This window comes from Diachasmimorpha longicaudata, chromosome 1 (assembly GCF_034640455.1).
Source record: "Diachasmimorpha longicaudata isolate KC_UGA_2023 chromosome 1, iyDiaLong2, whole genome shotgun sequence".
NCBI lineage: Eukaryota > Metazoa > Arthropoda > Insecta > Hymenoptera > Braconidae > Diachasmimorpha > Diachasmimorpha longicaudata.
Genome location: NC_087225.1, coordinates 1235936 through 1251264, shown reverse-complemented (window position 1 = coordinate 1251264; position 15329 = coordinate 1235936). Strand labels below are relative to the sequence as shown.

Here is a 15329-nt window from a genome sequence, read left to right as displayed (position 1 = left end):
TTTAATACCATAATCCAACAGAACTAATTAATTAAAACTAAACTAAAAACAAAATTAATTAAACTACTAATTGAAGAACAACTCATTAAATTCTCCATAACAATGTGTTAACAAGACTAGAGAGTCCATTACCCGACTTAGATTGATTTCTGTAAATCAATGATTCATAAACACTGAGATTTTCTCTACAAGAGTTAAATCAACGATCCAGCTAGTTTTTTACTACCTTTTTCCACCTCCTTATCGCTAACCACGTGTGAACCTCACGTGCTAAAGGAAACGCTTACTCCAGCTCCCACTGAAGGACTTTGCTACTCAGGGGGACACGTACAATCGTGTTTTTCCGCTTTCGCACTTCTCTGCACCAGGATATTCTTCGTCATAAAAATTCACTGCAGCCCCACAGAATTTTATTTTATTCACTCAACGAATCGATAAATATCGTTTGATGTTGTATAACGAAGAATTCATGAGGTAATGGTTTTATTTGCATTTAGTGGACGGAGGTGAAGATAAAATGGAGGTGAATAATGAAGGGAGGGGAACCGATATGGGAATGGTTTCCCACGGATGTTAACCAAGCACGTGCGAATGAACCAAGACAGTAGATGAGAATGTTTTTGTTGATTGTTGAAACAGTGACAGTAACGATGTAATTAGCATACGTTTAGAAAATGTAGATGTGAGGGAAAATTGGTGTCAGGTACCCTGAGTTGGGATCAGAAGTTGATCCAACAGTAGTCAGGTTTCATATGATCAGATCGGCCCTTATCAGAAATTGATCGGGTTTCGACCCTGGGAATTTGATCGCAAATAATGGCAGGAGAACTGAGGAGATCCTGATGACAAACTGATGGAGTGGACATGATCTCAGTCTGAGGTCAACCAGCCTGACGTCATGATAATCCAAATTTGGTCGTGCTCCCTTGCCTTTACTCAGAAGTCAGATATTTTGAAAGTATTATGATCTAAACCTGATCATACTCACCTGACCACACTTTTCAAAGAAGATATTTTGGAATTGTATGACATTGTAGCACATTTTCAAATTGATATTCATGAAAAATGTATTTAAAAATAGGGAGATCATTTATTACGAGAAAATTGTTCTATGAAAATATTTAACACATAAAAAAATGTTCTTTAGAAATACGTGCATCGATATGTTTTGATCGCAGTAGGGCACGTAGGGGATAGGTGTTATGAAATGTACGCAGGCTATCCCTCGTCTACTCGACTGTGATCGTCTGACTCTAATTTGATTGCAATCTGATGTGGAATTGATTCATGAATCAGTTGTTCATATCGGAAGTGGATATGTAAATTCTGAATTCAGGTTTACGAAGCGTCATCCGAAGTAGATCAAATGATTTCCTAAAAAGCGAATTAATTTCATCTCATCAAATTCTGACAAAAAATGATGTTATACACTATTGGTCAGAATCTGATCCAATAATTTCATGATATTTTGCTCGACCGTCAGGTCTTTGATCTGAACCTCAGCCAAAACTAACATCACAAGTAATTATTCCCATGACCTATATAGTTTAGATATTTTCACTGATTAATTGCCACCATCGTTCCTAAACCACGAAAAGTTCGTCTCTGTCTAATAAACTTTGATAGCACAGAATGTCCTTTTTTAATTTTTTTTCTTTAAGCTTAGCTAAACCTATTGCTTTATACAATTATATACAATATGACAAATTATATTAAGAATACAATTTAACGAAAAAATAGAAAATAGTAGAAAATGGTGGCTCACAATAGTGGAGGTTAGTTATATACAATTTTTTTCTTCTGTAGATTTAGACTTTAATATTACTTTAGTTAAGAAATTTACCCAGCACTCGGATACAATCTTTTTTCAATGATTTACAGAATGTTCTTCTCATTGAAAATAGAAAATTCAATGCATAATTCAATGAAGGCCCTCTTAATGATAAACTTTATATTGGGATATGGGTAAAAGTATATAAATAAATGTAGCAATACAATCAATACTTTTACTAGAACTCTTTATTACTGGCACGAGGAAGGCACGACAGGCCTAGAGGACTGGTGTCCACAGACTAACTTCTTACTATATAAAAAACCTTTACTAAGGGAAAAACAAGAGAACGTTTATGACTCCAAAGGACAGAGTTTCCTTTGAATACCACATCTGGTAAGGATTACAATGTTCTCAAGTTCGGAGCACAACAAATCATAAATTAGTCCTTTTCTGGAGACTCTTTCAAACACATCATAAACCTTGTCGAGTGATTTTTGAAAATAAACAGAAGAGCTGTGTTCTAATTTTCCAACACTTAAGAACAAGTTATTCGCAGAAAATGTAAAAATAACATTGAAATATTCCGAAGTCACTTCATTTCGTTCATTTAAATCCTGTGGTACATCAAATTGGACCGATAACAGATTATTCCAGGACGATTTTGTTGTTATAACCATTGACCACACCCTGACAGATTAATCCAAAGATTTCCGAAGCATTCAATCATCTATTCTAAATTATCTATCATGAATCATCTATGAATCAACCTCAGTTTCCAATTATTAATTCTCTTCATTCCCGCCATCCTACGACCTCTCCATCATAAATCCTGCCAACGTTCCCATTGAGAAAATCGTGACCAACGAGATTCGTATGCGATTCACCCTGACATAATAGCAAACAATCTCCGACCAGATGCAGGTGAAATATAAACAGCAATGTGTCCCGCTATTGCAATCCATTTCCCCTTTTTTCCACTCCACTGAGTAATATCCCAAGATTAAGTGAAAAGCAACGAGAGTTGAGGTTTGCGTTGACAATGCACGATGGTAAATGATATTCATCGTCAGAATATATGTGAAACCGATATTGTTATCCAAAACTTCACGACCGTTTAATACATAGACCGATCACCCAAACCATATGCATTTCCTACCATTTTCAATTCATCTCCCTCTTCCCGCGCAATCGAGACTATTGATTTTCGTATTGGCTGCCACGTTCTTCGGGTATTGATGAATAATGATATTGAGAATACTGCAGCATAGACACACTTATTGAACTTATACTTGTATATAATGCTGCACATTATATGCAGAAGGGGGGGGGGAGGAACATAATTACAAAGGGAGAGAGAGAGATGTTTTAGTTATCGAGGTGGGGAACAGGTAACCACCAATATATTTTATGAAATTTACTTATGTCGTAGTTTATATCTCTTTCAGGTAGACTAGTCTAGGATGACTGATTTTTTGTGTGGAATGAAAGAAGGACAAATGTAGGTATGAGTGAGATGAAAGTATGTCGCCAGAATGTATAAACCTAGACTGTAATATTTCAACAATTTACAAAGATTTGAATGTTTATATGAATGTATCGAATGCCCGTTGCGTGATAGAAGAAAGAGCCATTGCTAGATTGAGCGGAAGAAGAAAATGATTTTTGGGATTGAGTGCGACGTGTGTGGTATGTCTTTGTGTATTTATGTGTGTCGTATGAGTGGAATGAGTTTGAGAGAGAAACAGTGTGACAAAGTGAGAAAGAAAAATATAATAAACATCCTAGTATGGATGGTGCGAGAGGACGAGGTATGGGTCAGTCTGAGGATGAAAGTTGAACAGCTAAGATCGTGGAGCTTTGTTATATCCCATGTAATTTTCATTATCAATAAATATTTTAAGTTCAATTAAAATTATTGCTGTCCCCTGTACCCTGATCCTACACTAGTATCACAAGTTATAAGATCCTTATCAATTAAGCAGTTGATATTTTCTTTGTACGTAATTCTAGTTAGTTGGTTGCCCCTTTCGGCATGATGGACGATTGGAATGTCGTTCAAATCTGAAATTAGGGGATTTTTGTCAAGGTAGACAGAAGCCTTCGGGACATAAACGTTGGCTAATATTTCACTGTAAAAAAATCTGAATTTGAAATCTGAAATCACAAACAATAATAAAGCTAAACGCGCTCCTGCAATCCGATCTATGGAGTGTGATTAGGTTGGAGGTTTTGTAGACCTGATCAAATTCCGATTTAAAACAATACTGCATTTTTGAATTTCAGCACCCTTCGCCTTGAAATAAAAGAGCTAATCAAAAGATATGAGAAAGAATGGAAGGAGCGGGGCTCAGGGGACTGGAGTACGTCTGACCGGAACCACGCGCCGTTTAGTCGCCCCGAGGATAAGACCCTCCATTCGATTATTACCATTTGTCCCGCAAAAAGAGAACGACTAACACCAACATAGAAAAACGAAAAAAATCTAACCAGTTCAAAAGTAATTTTCGCGGTGTGACATCCTGGATGTGGATGCCAGTCAGCGTCACCGGAGAGAATTTTCGGTGAAAAATCTCGGTGCAAGAACTAACCCGAATGGATATTGGATGTCGTACACAGAGTGCTCTTTAGTAGTAAAAACTACCAGTAAAGAAGCGTTGAGTGTAGATATCCAAATGTCATCTTCGACAAAACCAAAAATTTGTTGTACCCAGCATGGGGGCTGCTTACTATTTTTTTAGGCTCAAAGGGATAAATCCCACCAATAATTTATCGATATTTAAATAATATCGTTCATTATTTGGTTATCATAGTTGTGATAGCTTACTAATGATAAAGAGTTTATGACTTTTTTAGGCGTCAGCATATTTTTTTTTATTGAAAACAAAATAATCAGTACTGAGCAAAAATATGAGGATATATCAATAATCAATATAAATATATTTTTTTGAATTGATGTTTATTAACAACATGCAAAAACAGGAATACTGGACACAAGTTAAATTGAATACCTCATCTTAATTAGTTTTTTTAACGTAATGAGCCATGGCTTATTGCCCATCTCTCATAGACTAATATCATCTTTACCGCCGTTAAATGAACGGTAAAAAATTGGCAAACATTGAAGACAAGTCAAATACATGACAGGTAGTTTCTTGCAATGCAGGAGAAATTTAGGTTGGAATGGAGAATGCGAACGTTTCATGAAGCCAGTAATGAAATCTCGTCAGAGTTTTAATTGTACTGACAATTTTGCACTCGATCGTCATGACACCTTCAATTTTTATATTATTTGGACATTTCCGCCCACTTCGTACAATCCAATTTCCCTCCAACAGCCCCAGCCATCAGTCTTCCCTCTCCATCTAGACGCCCCGACATTACACGATGAGTCCCGAGTCCCGTCAGTTCGTGAAAATTGACTTATCGTCCAGGAATTTTTACAATTGACGCCGCAATAATTAGCAACTCCCATTGGAATTTTACTCATTCCGGGAGATTTACGTATCCATTTTTCGCTGGTTTCAGGACAATTCCTTTTTGTTCCTACAAAAACTACCAAGAAATGATACCCATTTCCGGATTACGTGACTAGTTCCGTGATTCTTACCGACTATTTACCTCTCTGTATATTCCATCTCAAGGACCAATCGAGAGACGAGTATTTTCTTTATTTATTTATCCCCTGGCTTTTTCTTCTTCCTTCCAGTAATAACTCTCACGCGACGAGGTACATTCATTCGTCCCCCCATCTTTTCAATTTTATTTTATTACTCAACAGCAATACATACACCTTCAATTCCTTCACTATTCCATTACTCCCGTCGTGTAGACAAAGTATACTCTGCACTCTCGTTTCAAATCCGTAGCAAGGAGTACTTCCGGTGGTAGAGTACCTACTGCCTGGTTACCTCGAATGTAACACCCTATTCCGACTATCTGCGGAATGGAAAATGCATTTTACCTCGCTCTGGTAATCGAGCGAAAAGCCTCTTCTCGTTCTCCCACCGATTCCCTTTTTCCTTCTTTGACTCGTATGCATCCTCGGGTATGGAGTCTTCTTTAATCTCGGTCTTAACTATTGAACCCATCCCTATGAATTCAATTCAATTCTCTGCATGGAAAAATCAAGGTACTGATGACAGATAACTTTTGATGGTTCATTGGAGGTGGTCATGCGCGGAGAGGAATGTGCAGTAAAAATTACGTACAAGTTTCGTAATTTCCAAAGTGAGAATAAAGGTTTGATAAAAATGGCGGAAGGTATTGGGATATGGGTAAAAGTAGATAAATTAATGTAGCAACGCAATCAATTACTTTAACTTTATCACGTTATTATTGGCACGAGGAAGGCACGACTGACCTAGAGGACCGGTGTCCAGAGACTGAATTCTTACTATTTGAAAAACATTTAGTAAGGGAAAAGACAAGAGAACGTTTATGACTCCAGAGGACAGAGTTTCTTTTGAATATCACATGTGGTAAGGATTGCAACGCTCCCAGGTTCGAAGCACAACAGATTATAAGTTAGTCCTTTTCTGGAGACTCTTTCAAACACGTCATAAACCTTGTCGAGTGATTTTTGAAGATAAACAGAAGAGCTGTGTTCTAATTTTCCAACAGAAGATCCAATAAAATGTATGGAATGTTCCATAAATAATACACAGCGAGTTAAGTAATTTTTTATTCGACCCTTCGTCATTTTTATTGGATTTTTGCTTTCAGAGCGGAGAAAAATAGTCAGTAAAAATTACGTAACTAGTCACGGATCCATGAGCAAGTATCATTTCTTGGTAGTTTACGTCGTAACAGAAGGAAATAATTCGGAAAGTATCGGAAAATTTTCTGGTGTACCACCGGAAAAGTACGAAATGGATACGTAATTTTTTCAGAACTAGTCAAATTTAACTCGAAGTTCGGCAATTATTGCGGCGTCGAATGCGAACTTTCGTGAACGCTGTCGAGGATTCTGGACAGGGATTGTTAAATAATATCCAAACGATTCGAGTATGACCTTGAATTTTTATTTAATGACACGCAGGAGGTGTTTCTATCTTCCATGACCTCTCCAGATCAGCTGGCTCATAGCAACTAAAGTTTTCATGTTCTGGACCCATTGGACAAAAGGCCCTCTCTGTTTCTGTTTACTTATATTATTCTAAACATTCTGATATTATTGTAAACAAAACTATAAAATAATTATGTGGACTGGAAACAGCTATGAGCCCATCTATGCTTCCAATACGCTGAATAAGTTTTACGGAACTGGCGTCACATTTTTACGTCCCATGATACGTAAGTTTTCACGAACGGACGGGACTCGGAACTCATCGTGTATTGTCGGGCCGTCTAGATGGAGAGGGGAACGGAACGCTGGGGTTGTTGGAAGGAAATTGGAGTGGACAATGCCAGACGACTAAAAACCCCTATTGCACTTGTCCTGAAATAGACTATTTGTCACTGTTTTTATGTTCAGCCCGTCTCGAAAAATGCCTTTCGTTTATTCGATATTCAAAAGTCGAAACTTGTAAACGAGACGACTTGTCTTGTAGAATTATATCGAGAATAATCCTTGGTCCTTTCTACAAGATACGAAAAAGTCGAAAAATCACTAAATATAACACTAACAAAAAGTGTAGTTCGTCTTTTAAAGCCTTTTAAGTCGTATCATTGGCAGTCCTCGCCTTTACATCGGGCCACTTGTATCGAAATATATTATTTCGAATGAATGAAATACTTCTCAAATTCACTTTTCTGTATTATCGCTCACTGCACTGTGGTTTTTTATCATTTTGCCATGAACAAACATTTTTAATCAAACAAATCGTTGAACTATATATACCATCATATGATACTACTCACTGTATCTTTTCTCCAGCTCTCAATCCAATTCTCTACATCTCGACCAACAATCTTCATCGTCAACAACAGCTTTCCCCAAAAATTTCATCTCTATTCGTACTTTTGAAGTTTAATGACTTCTGAAAAATGGTTTAACGAGATATTCTCGAGGTGCAGTTGAAAATAAAGCATGATGGTATTGTTTTTCATCATGCGAAGTAACTTGAATGACGAGAATGAGCTCCGAAGGAGTGAAAAATGCACCTGTCGAGTCGCGATGAATCTGTCGCTCATATCCAGGTCAATCTGATGACGATCGGGGTCAATCCCTCCGTGTTAACAGTTCACAATCGCTTCAACACGTATAGTCAGGGCTTCCTCTCTTTGGTTTTAAATCCAATACAGAATACTTCCCCGTAAAATACAGCACAGAGAGTAGAGAAAAGAAAACATGAAAACAAGGATGACCCAGAAGGAATGCGAAGCACATCCGAGTGGAACGAACGAGCTGAGGCATTAAATCCCCTAGAGGGTGTACAGAGTGCGCACACGCATATCATCGTACTTCGAAGTCATTGTTAGTTCGACGGTACGAATGCGAAAGTTTGGATAAACGTTCGGTCGTTTATACTGCGAAGGAATCCTTATATATAAAGAAGAACCGCCAAGAATCGCGAATGATAAGTCGAATTATCCTTGTCCGATATAAAAACTGCCACCGGTCACTAATCAAACATGGCGGATTTCATGGAGATAATCGATAATCGATTCAATCATCATTATGATCGATTATTTAACAAACGATAATCGATTATATCATCATTTAACAAATGATAATCGATTATATCATCATCATAATCAATCATTTAACAATCGATGATCGATTATATTATCGATCATTTGACTATCGATAATCGATTAGTGGAAATGCAAATGTAAAACAGACCTCCACGCCACGGTCGCTTGTGGTCATCTCGATCGCTATTCGATTCAATTATCTCCTGGAGATAATCGATTATTTAATACTCGCAATCGATCTGTTTATTATGGATTAGTGGAAAAGTAAAGGCGGTAGTTACAAGAAATATTATGAGAAGCACATGAGAGCCACTGGAGCCTTGCTCCACTCGTCCTCGCGCCAGCTTTCGCTCTCCTTTCCTCATATGCTCGAAAGTATATATTCTCATGCCAGATGTTGCGAAACAAGTCGACGACTGATCTCAGACAAGAGTGGAGGCCTCCTATATCGCATGTTTAAGTCAAATGAAAATCACAGTCTGGTTATTACTTCAGTTGATTTTTATGATTTTTTTTTATTCAGTTTCTATGAGCAGTTTCTATCCTCCACAAATTATGGATTTTAAAGATGGGTTATGGAATGCGAGAGGGGATCGAGCAAATTGATGGTTAGTGAATACGTAGCAATATTTTTTAGTGGAACTGTTAAGTCTCAGGTAGCTTTCAGTTTGGCGGAGGGGGGAGGGGAGGGGTCGATCATCCCCAATTTTTTTCGTCCTAGGACAGATCACTCCGGAACTTTTTATTCTTCGAGTTAGTTTCGAGCTACTTCAGCCTGATACATTTCTTTCTAGGATGATTCCGGTTCAAGCGAGCTTTGCATTTTCCTTCGTAGCCCCAGTAGGATTCCTGGGGCAGGAGAAACGGGCCAGTGTTGGCCCAGAACTGGCGGAGTGTTGGGCCAAGACTGGCAGCAGTAGGCCATGCAGCAACGTGTGAATATCAATAATCGACGTCTTTTTTTGTTTATTTTCTGTACATGTATATTTTTGTAATGTAAATGTTTTTTTTGTTTAATTTAAATGTAAAGACTGAAGTGAGGAAAACTTAATTGAAAACTATCTGACGATTTTTAGAGTGGATTGAAGTGTGAAAAATAGCAAAAAAGTATTAATCAATGTGGAATTTTAATTTCTAGAAATTTAATAAGAGACAGTAGTTTGTTAGACAAATGCGGAGTTCCAGAATTAAATTGTAGAAGGACAAGAAAAATAACTGAAACGCGAGGAAGTTGTTTCAGTCTGACAATCTTGAAAAAATTCACGTCTCCGCACCAGCTGCTACCACGTGCAGTAATTTTGCTTGTATTTTTTATTCATGTGCAATATTTGTTTTTTGCGAGCTGAAAAATGTCGAAATGGTTTTCAATCATTTACGAGATTTAATCTTGATTTATTCAGAATATATATTCAGATAATTGTGCATTTACCTCATAAACAAATGACTCCAGAAGAGAATGGGAAAATATATTTTCTGATGAAATTCTCCAGAAAAAGTGTTCGTAGCATTTTTTCATAAAATCTCTCGTTTTGGAAAAAAAATCCCAGTTATGGAGAATTTCAATATTGACTTACTACAGTTTACCACTTCATCACTGAAGTGATTAATTTTATTTTTTTCATTTTACTTTATTTCCATTCATTTCTATATTTCCCATTTTCCACATTTTATTTCCTTTAATTTTTTAATTTCCCTTGTTACAAACCTTTCAATAGAAAACGCTTTTTCAAAATTTCAAATACTTGCTGGGTATGTCATAACGCCGCAGGTTTTCCGTGATGGCCCAGGCTCCCCTATCGATAATAATATTTCATTAAAACCAACATTCACAGCCCCAACTTTTCATCCATTGCCAGCGCAATATAATTTTTCCAATAGAAACGAACTCTCGAAAAAGGCACTTTTTAAATAAACTTAAAAATAAAATTTTATCTCTACCGTAAATTTAAGGTCTATCGAGATATACGCTAGAATGAACCACTGTAAATTCCCGTAGTATTATTCCCCGTGGAAAATGGAAGCCCCCAGGGGGATATACCCCGAGAATGAAGAGCAAGAGACGCTTAGATGAAACCCTAGTGCAACTCTGTACTTATTTTTCGTTACGTACGTGCCAAGAGCACTGCACTACCAACAATGATAAGTAAAGCAACAATCAAGATTGTAACTCTTACTTCCAGTTTCAACTGGCTAGACACCAAAGTTATTTATATTTATGATAAATAATGACGAATGAATGCACACGGTAAAGATGGACTTTTTTTCCCTCAAGGTAATTTCACTCTTTACTCACAAAAGGGGTCATAAAAAACGATAGTTCCTGTATACCTTCAGAGAAATGGAAATGAAGTCACGGGGGAACAAAAACCGACGATAAACTTCCAAGAAAAACATTGGAATCTGCAATTACGCTTATGGCGTATGGTAAGAAGATGCAACGAAAGATGGGATGAGAAGAAGAGAACTCGATATTCAGCTTCCACGAAGGGTTTTGTAATTTTAGATAATGGCAGATACTAGCTTATTTCCCATTATCAACTAGAAAGGAATTGAAGCTATTGAAATAACAAATTGTTCCAACAACTGGAGAAAATAATAATAATCATAGGTTGGGGGAATTTTCGTGAATTATTTGAGATGGGAATATTTGTGAAACTGTTATTACTGATTTCAGACAAGAGTGAGATACAAATTTTTTTCTATTTACAAAATTTTGGCAGAAAAGGTATTATGAGGAGGGGAGATTATACGGGAATTATTGAACTCGAAATCAGAAATTTTTCAAAAGTCGGTAAAGTCAACAATTTTTCCAAAATCGTTTTTCGCTGATATCCCCTTGACCGTTTGAGCTCTATAAACATTTAGTATATGCTCGGCCAATTATGCAGTGCATAAATATCGATGGTTTTCATACATCGATAAAAGACAATTGATTATCGAAATTCGATAATCTCCCTGGGTAATATGGTCTATCATAATGAGGTGCGCCCGGAACTGTGAAGTTTTAATTTGATATGATATCCATAAATATCGATTAGTATAATAAATCGATCTAACAACAATCGATCTCGAAATTCGATGATTTGGGAATATCGCATCGTCTCTTTTCATAATATGAGTAGCGTGGGAGCACAGCACTAACACTCTGAGGGTTCAATATAACGTACACGAACATCGATTATTTTCCTAAATCGATTAAAAAAACAATCGATTCGCGAATATCGAAATTCGAGAATACCGCATCGTCTCCTTCACTACTATCCACACGGGTCGCTAATCCAACCTGGAAAATTCATGGAGATAATCGATTGTTTCATAATCATCATCGATCATTTAATAATCGATTTGTGATTCCATATAAAAAACCTCTAGCATAAGATGATGTGTATCGCGCGTCAAGCACTTTAAAGCCTCGACCGGCTATGATGTACATGAACATCGATGATTTTCATGAATCGATAAAAAAATAATCGATTCTCGAATTCGCATCTTCTCTTCCGTAATATGCACTCACGGATCCCCAATCGAACATGGCGTATTCATGGACGATCGATTACTGGCAAATATGAAGCATTTTCACGACTGAAAGTAAATGCAAAAGCGGCATCAACGCTGGCGCTACTGACCTCATAGCACCGGGCTCTTAACAACAAATATCGTGGATAACAAAATAGAAATAATAATATTTCTAGCAAAACGTAATAAAGGAATTCCCCGAGTTATCCTCAGTTCACCCCATCGCATAACCATCCATGGAATGAACACAGCGGCCAGTCACCTCTGGTGGGGGACCGCACAGACACTACCTTCTGCATTTGTCGATCGGTAAACCGTGGAACGCAGCATCCAGCTTCCCAGTTTTTCATCTCACTCACTCTTACGCGCCCTCATCTTGCCTCAAACCCATCGTACCGCGTTCACACGGACGCTTGCGGCTCATTTCTTCTCATTCCCTCCCTCCCTCCCTCCTCCTCATCCCTCTGCGCCGCCCAACCAACATTTACCTTCATTCTTTAATCCCAAACAATGCAGTACCGTTTTCCACCATGACCATTCACCCAGTGTGATATTATCATTCTCCCCCCCTCCCCCCCCCCCCATCACATGACGTTGAATAAAAGTAAAAATGAACGGATGATAATAAAAAAAAATTATTCTGAAGAGAAAGAGAACGTGTTGCCCACGGAGAGTCCTAGACACGGCTCTATTCACTGGAACATTCTCAAGTCTAAGAATCCTCAGGTGTACGATGCGGACCGCATTTTTTGGGTCTTCATCACGTCCCTGAGACATTGAGTCCCACTGTTTGTTGGGAAATTACGTGACGAGAATGACGCTTTTGGTGGAATGAACACCTTCCAGTTCTTTCAAAAAATGGAAAAAAGTTTCTTGGGAATTTTAAATTAGTTTGACAGGTTGATGGTGGGACAACAGCCGATGTGTCATCGAGGGGTTCTGAGTTCGAATCCCGAAGTATCGATTTTTTATATAGCATTTTGTTGTAAAATTATGTCGAGAATAATCTTTACTGAGGGTTTCCTTACTGAGGAATCCGAAAGGTCATTCAATAATTTCCTGTGACGTCACATGACGTGGGATGTGATGTAAATTTTCCTTTTTTACATGTAAGAAGATTTCTAAGATCAGCCGCTGGTGTCAGTGAACAAATATATGTGAATATTATCTATAAGATATATCTGTAATATCTATAAGATATATAAGATATGTATAACTACTCACTCGTTTTTTAATGAAGAAGCAAATTTGGTGGTTAATCCAGCACACGCGTGAACCTGACTTGCTCTGCTCACCAAACACAAAACAAATTAGTTTGTCATCTAACACACTCACAATTTCTGTTGAATTCCCGTCAGAAATGAGATTACATTCACTTGAATTTGCGTGCCAGCTGAGCGCGAATTATTTAACAAAATTGTATTTAGCAGGCCGAGTGGAAATTCAGTTCAGGTTTAGATTAAAGTCGGAGGAGTGATGAAATCATTGGATCAGGTTCTAATAGGACTAATTGGTTAACGACATTTTTTTTCAAGATTTGATCAGATCGGATTAATCCGAATTTGATGAGATAATTTGATCCAGTTCGGATTATGCTCGGTGGGTCCAAATCTACTCAAAATATACATATCCACATCTCATGTGAGGGACTGATTCATGAATCAATTCCACATCAAATTTCAATCCAATTAGAGTCAGATGATCACAGTAAAACAAAAGCTCGACAACGTCTATCCGCTACTTGCATTACTGCGAGATTTTTTTATATTTTCAACATTTTCATTGTATCCTAATAAGCCAACTGCCCATTTCTAAATACATTTTCCATGAATATCAATTTAACCAGAAAGAATGAAAGATGAATTAAATCGAATAGAAACTGTGTTGCATTGTCATACAACTCGTTGCCATAACAATTCCAAAATATATCCCTTGAAAAGTGTAGTCACCTTCAGATCATAGTACTTCCAGAATATCTGATTTCTGCTGAAAGGCCGAGAATCAGGATCAAATTAAAATCACAATATTTTAATTTGATCATTAGCCCATTTCCATTCCATCAAATTCTGATCAGGCTCTCCTCAGCACTACTATCATTCCTAAACCTGATCAATTTCCAACGAGAGCCGACCTGATCACCTGAACCCTGACTGCAATCCTATCAACTGCGGATCCAATCCCACGGCACCTGATCCAAATTTCCACTAGACATCCACTGCACCAGACACTTCAACGTCACAAAAACACGTGAATAAAAAAAATTTTGCTAATAAAAAAAATCACCTCTTCAACTCACATTCGGGAATCACCAGTTGTATCCTCTTCTGTTTTATTCCTCATTTGATTTTTCAGAAATAACGCAAACACTTAACCGGCATTGCGTGACACTGAGGCGTACGAATACAGCGAAAGGAGAAATGCCAAGAATGGCGGGAGGGACTACCGAGGGGGGAAAACAATAACGTCGGCGTCCCTTCCGAGTCAATCCGAGAGAATAATCCCCGAGGGTTTGGTGTTTATTAGTACAAACGAATTATACTCAACCACCAGCATATCCTGCTCATCTTCACGAAACAATTATTTTCTGGTCGAATTTGGGAGCGCAGCAAATTCCCGCGGAAATTTTTTTTTTCCGTTCAACTATTTCGCACTTTTACGTGAGAAAGACTGGGGCGGAAGGGGAAGGGGGTGATTTTTGAGACAGATGTTGTGCTGGATGGGAATCGTGACGTAGGCTACGTAGCACTGAGATGACTGTGGCAACAGGTTCCCAGTTTGGTCTCTCCTTCTTCGTGCTGTCGTCCGCGGGAATCGTTAAAGGTGGAGGGAATTCCGCGGGGCGGTAGGAGTGGGCCCAGGGAGGGGATATACCTGCTGGTTGAACTAGGAGGGGGTCAGGTAAATTCGCCGCCATCATGGTCAGCTGCTGGCGTTCACGCAGCATCCGCCAACAGATTGCCAGGGTCGGCGGAATACCTAACGTTTCGGTGATGACCGGGAGATAAAATTTTCAGCGGGAAATTGTTTGAGGTTTTGGAACTTTTGCAATTGCGGCTTCTGGGTGATTGGGGAGAAATTGGAGGGACTTGAAATTTTATAAGATGGAGATGCATTGGGTTTGAATTTTTTGAATGAGGCTGAAGCTAACGCCTCTAGGAGAAAATACGCGAAGGTTGGGAATGGATTGCGGGGGTTATTTCGAAAGTCAGGATGATGAGGGGTTTTTGATGGGAGGAGTTGAGAGGACTTGAGAGCTCTGTAATCAAGCGGTTGGGAAAATGTGAATTAGATGAGATTATTGAGTCTGGGGCGCGGAGGGGGGTAGACTGGACTGCTTCGAACATTGAGGCATCATCAGAGATTATAGGGGAGATTGCTAACGCTTATGTAGCGGTTTCAACCG

At 38.2% G+C, this 15329-nt stretch overlaps 1 protein-coding gene across 1 annotated transcript in view; it reads right to left on the bottom strand.

Moving 5' to 3' along the window:
• Kmr (kramer) overlaps positions 1-14642 on the bottom strand; it is a 278588-nt gene extending 263946 nt beyond the window's left edge. Inside the window, exons 1-2 of the mRNA XM_064125086.1 lie at positions 14223-14642; positions 13151-13213 (exon numbers count right to left, since the gene is read on the bottom strand). Coding sequence (XP_063981156.1) covers positions 13151-13213; positions 14223-14266 — 107 coding nt within the window. The 5' untranslated portion in view covers positions 14267-14642. The remainder of the gene's footprint in view (positions 1-13150; positions 13214-14222) is intronic.
• Positions 14643-15329: the final 687 nt, after the last annotated feature.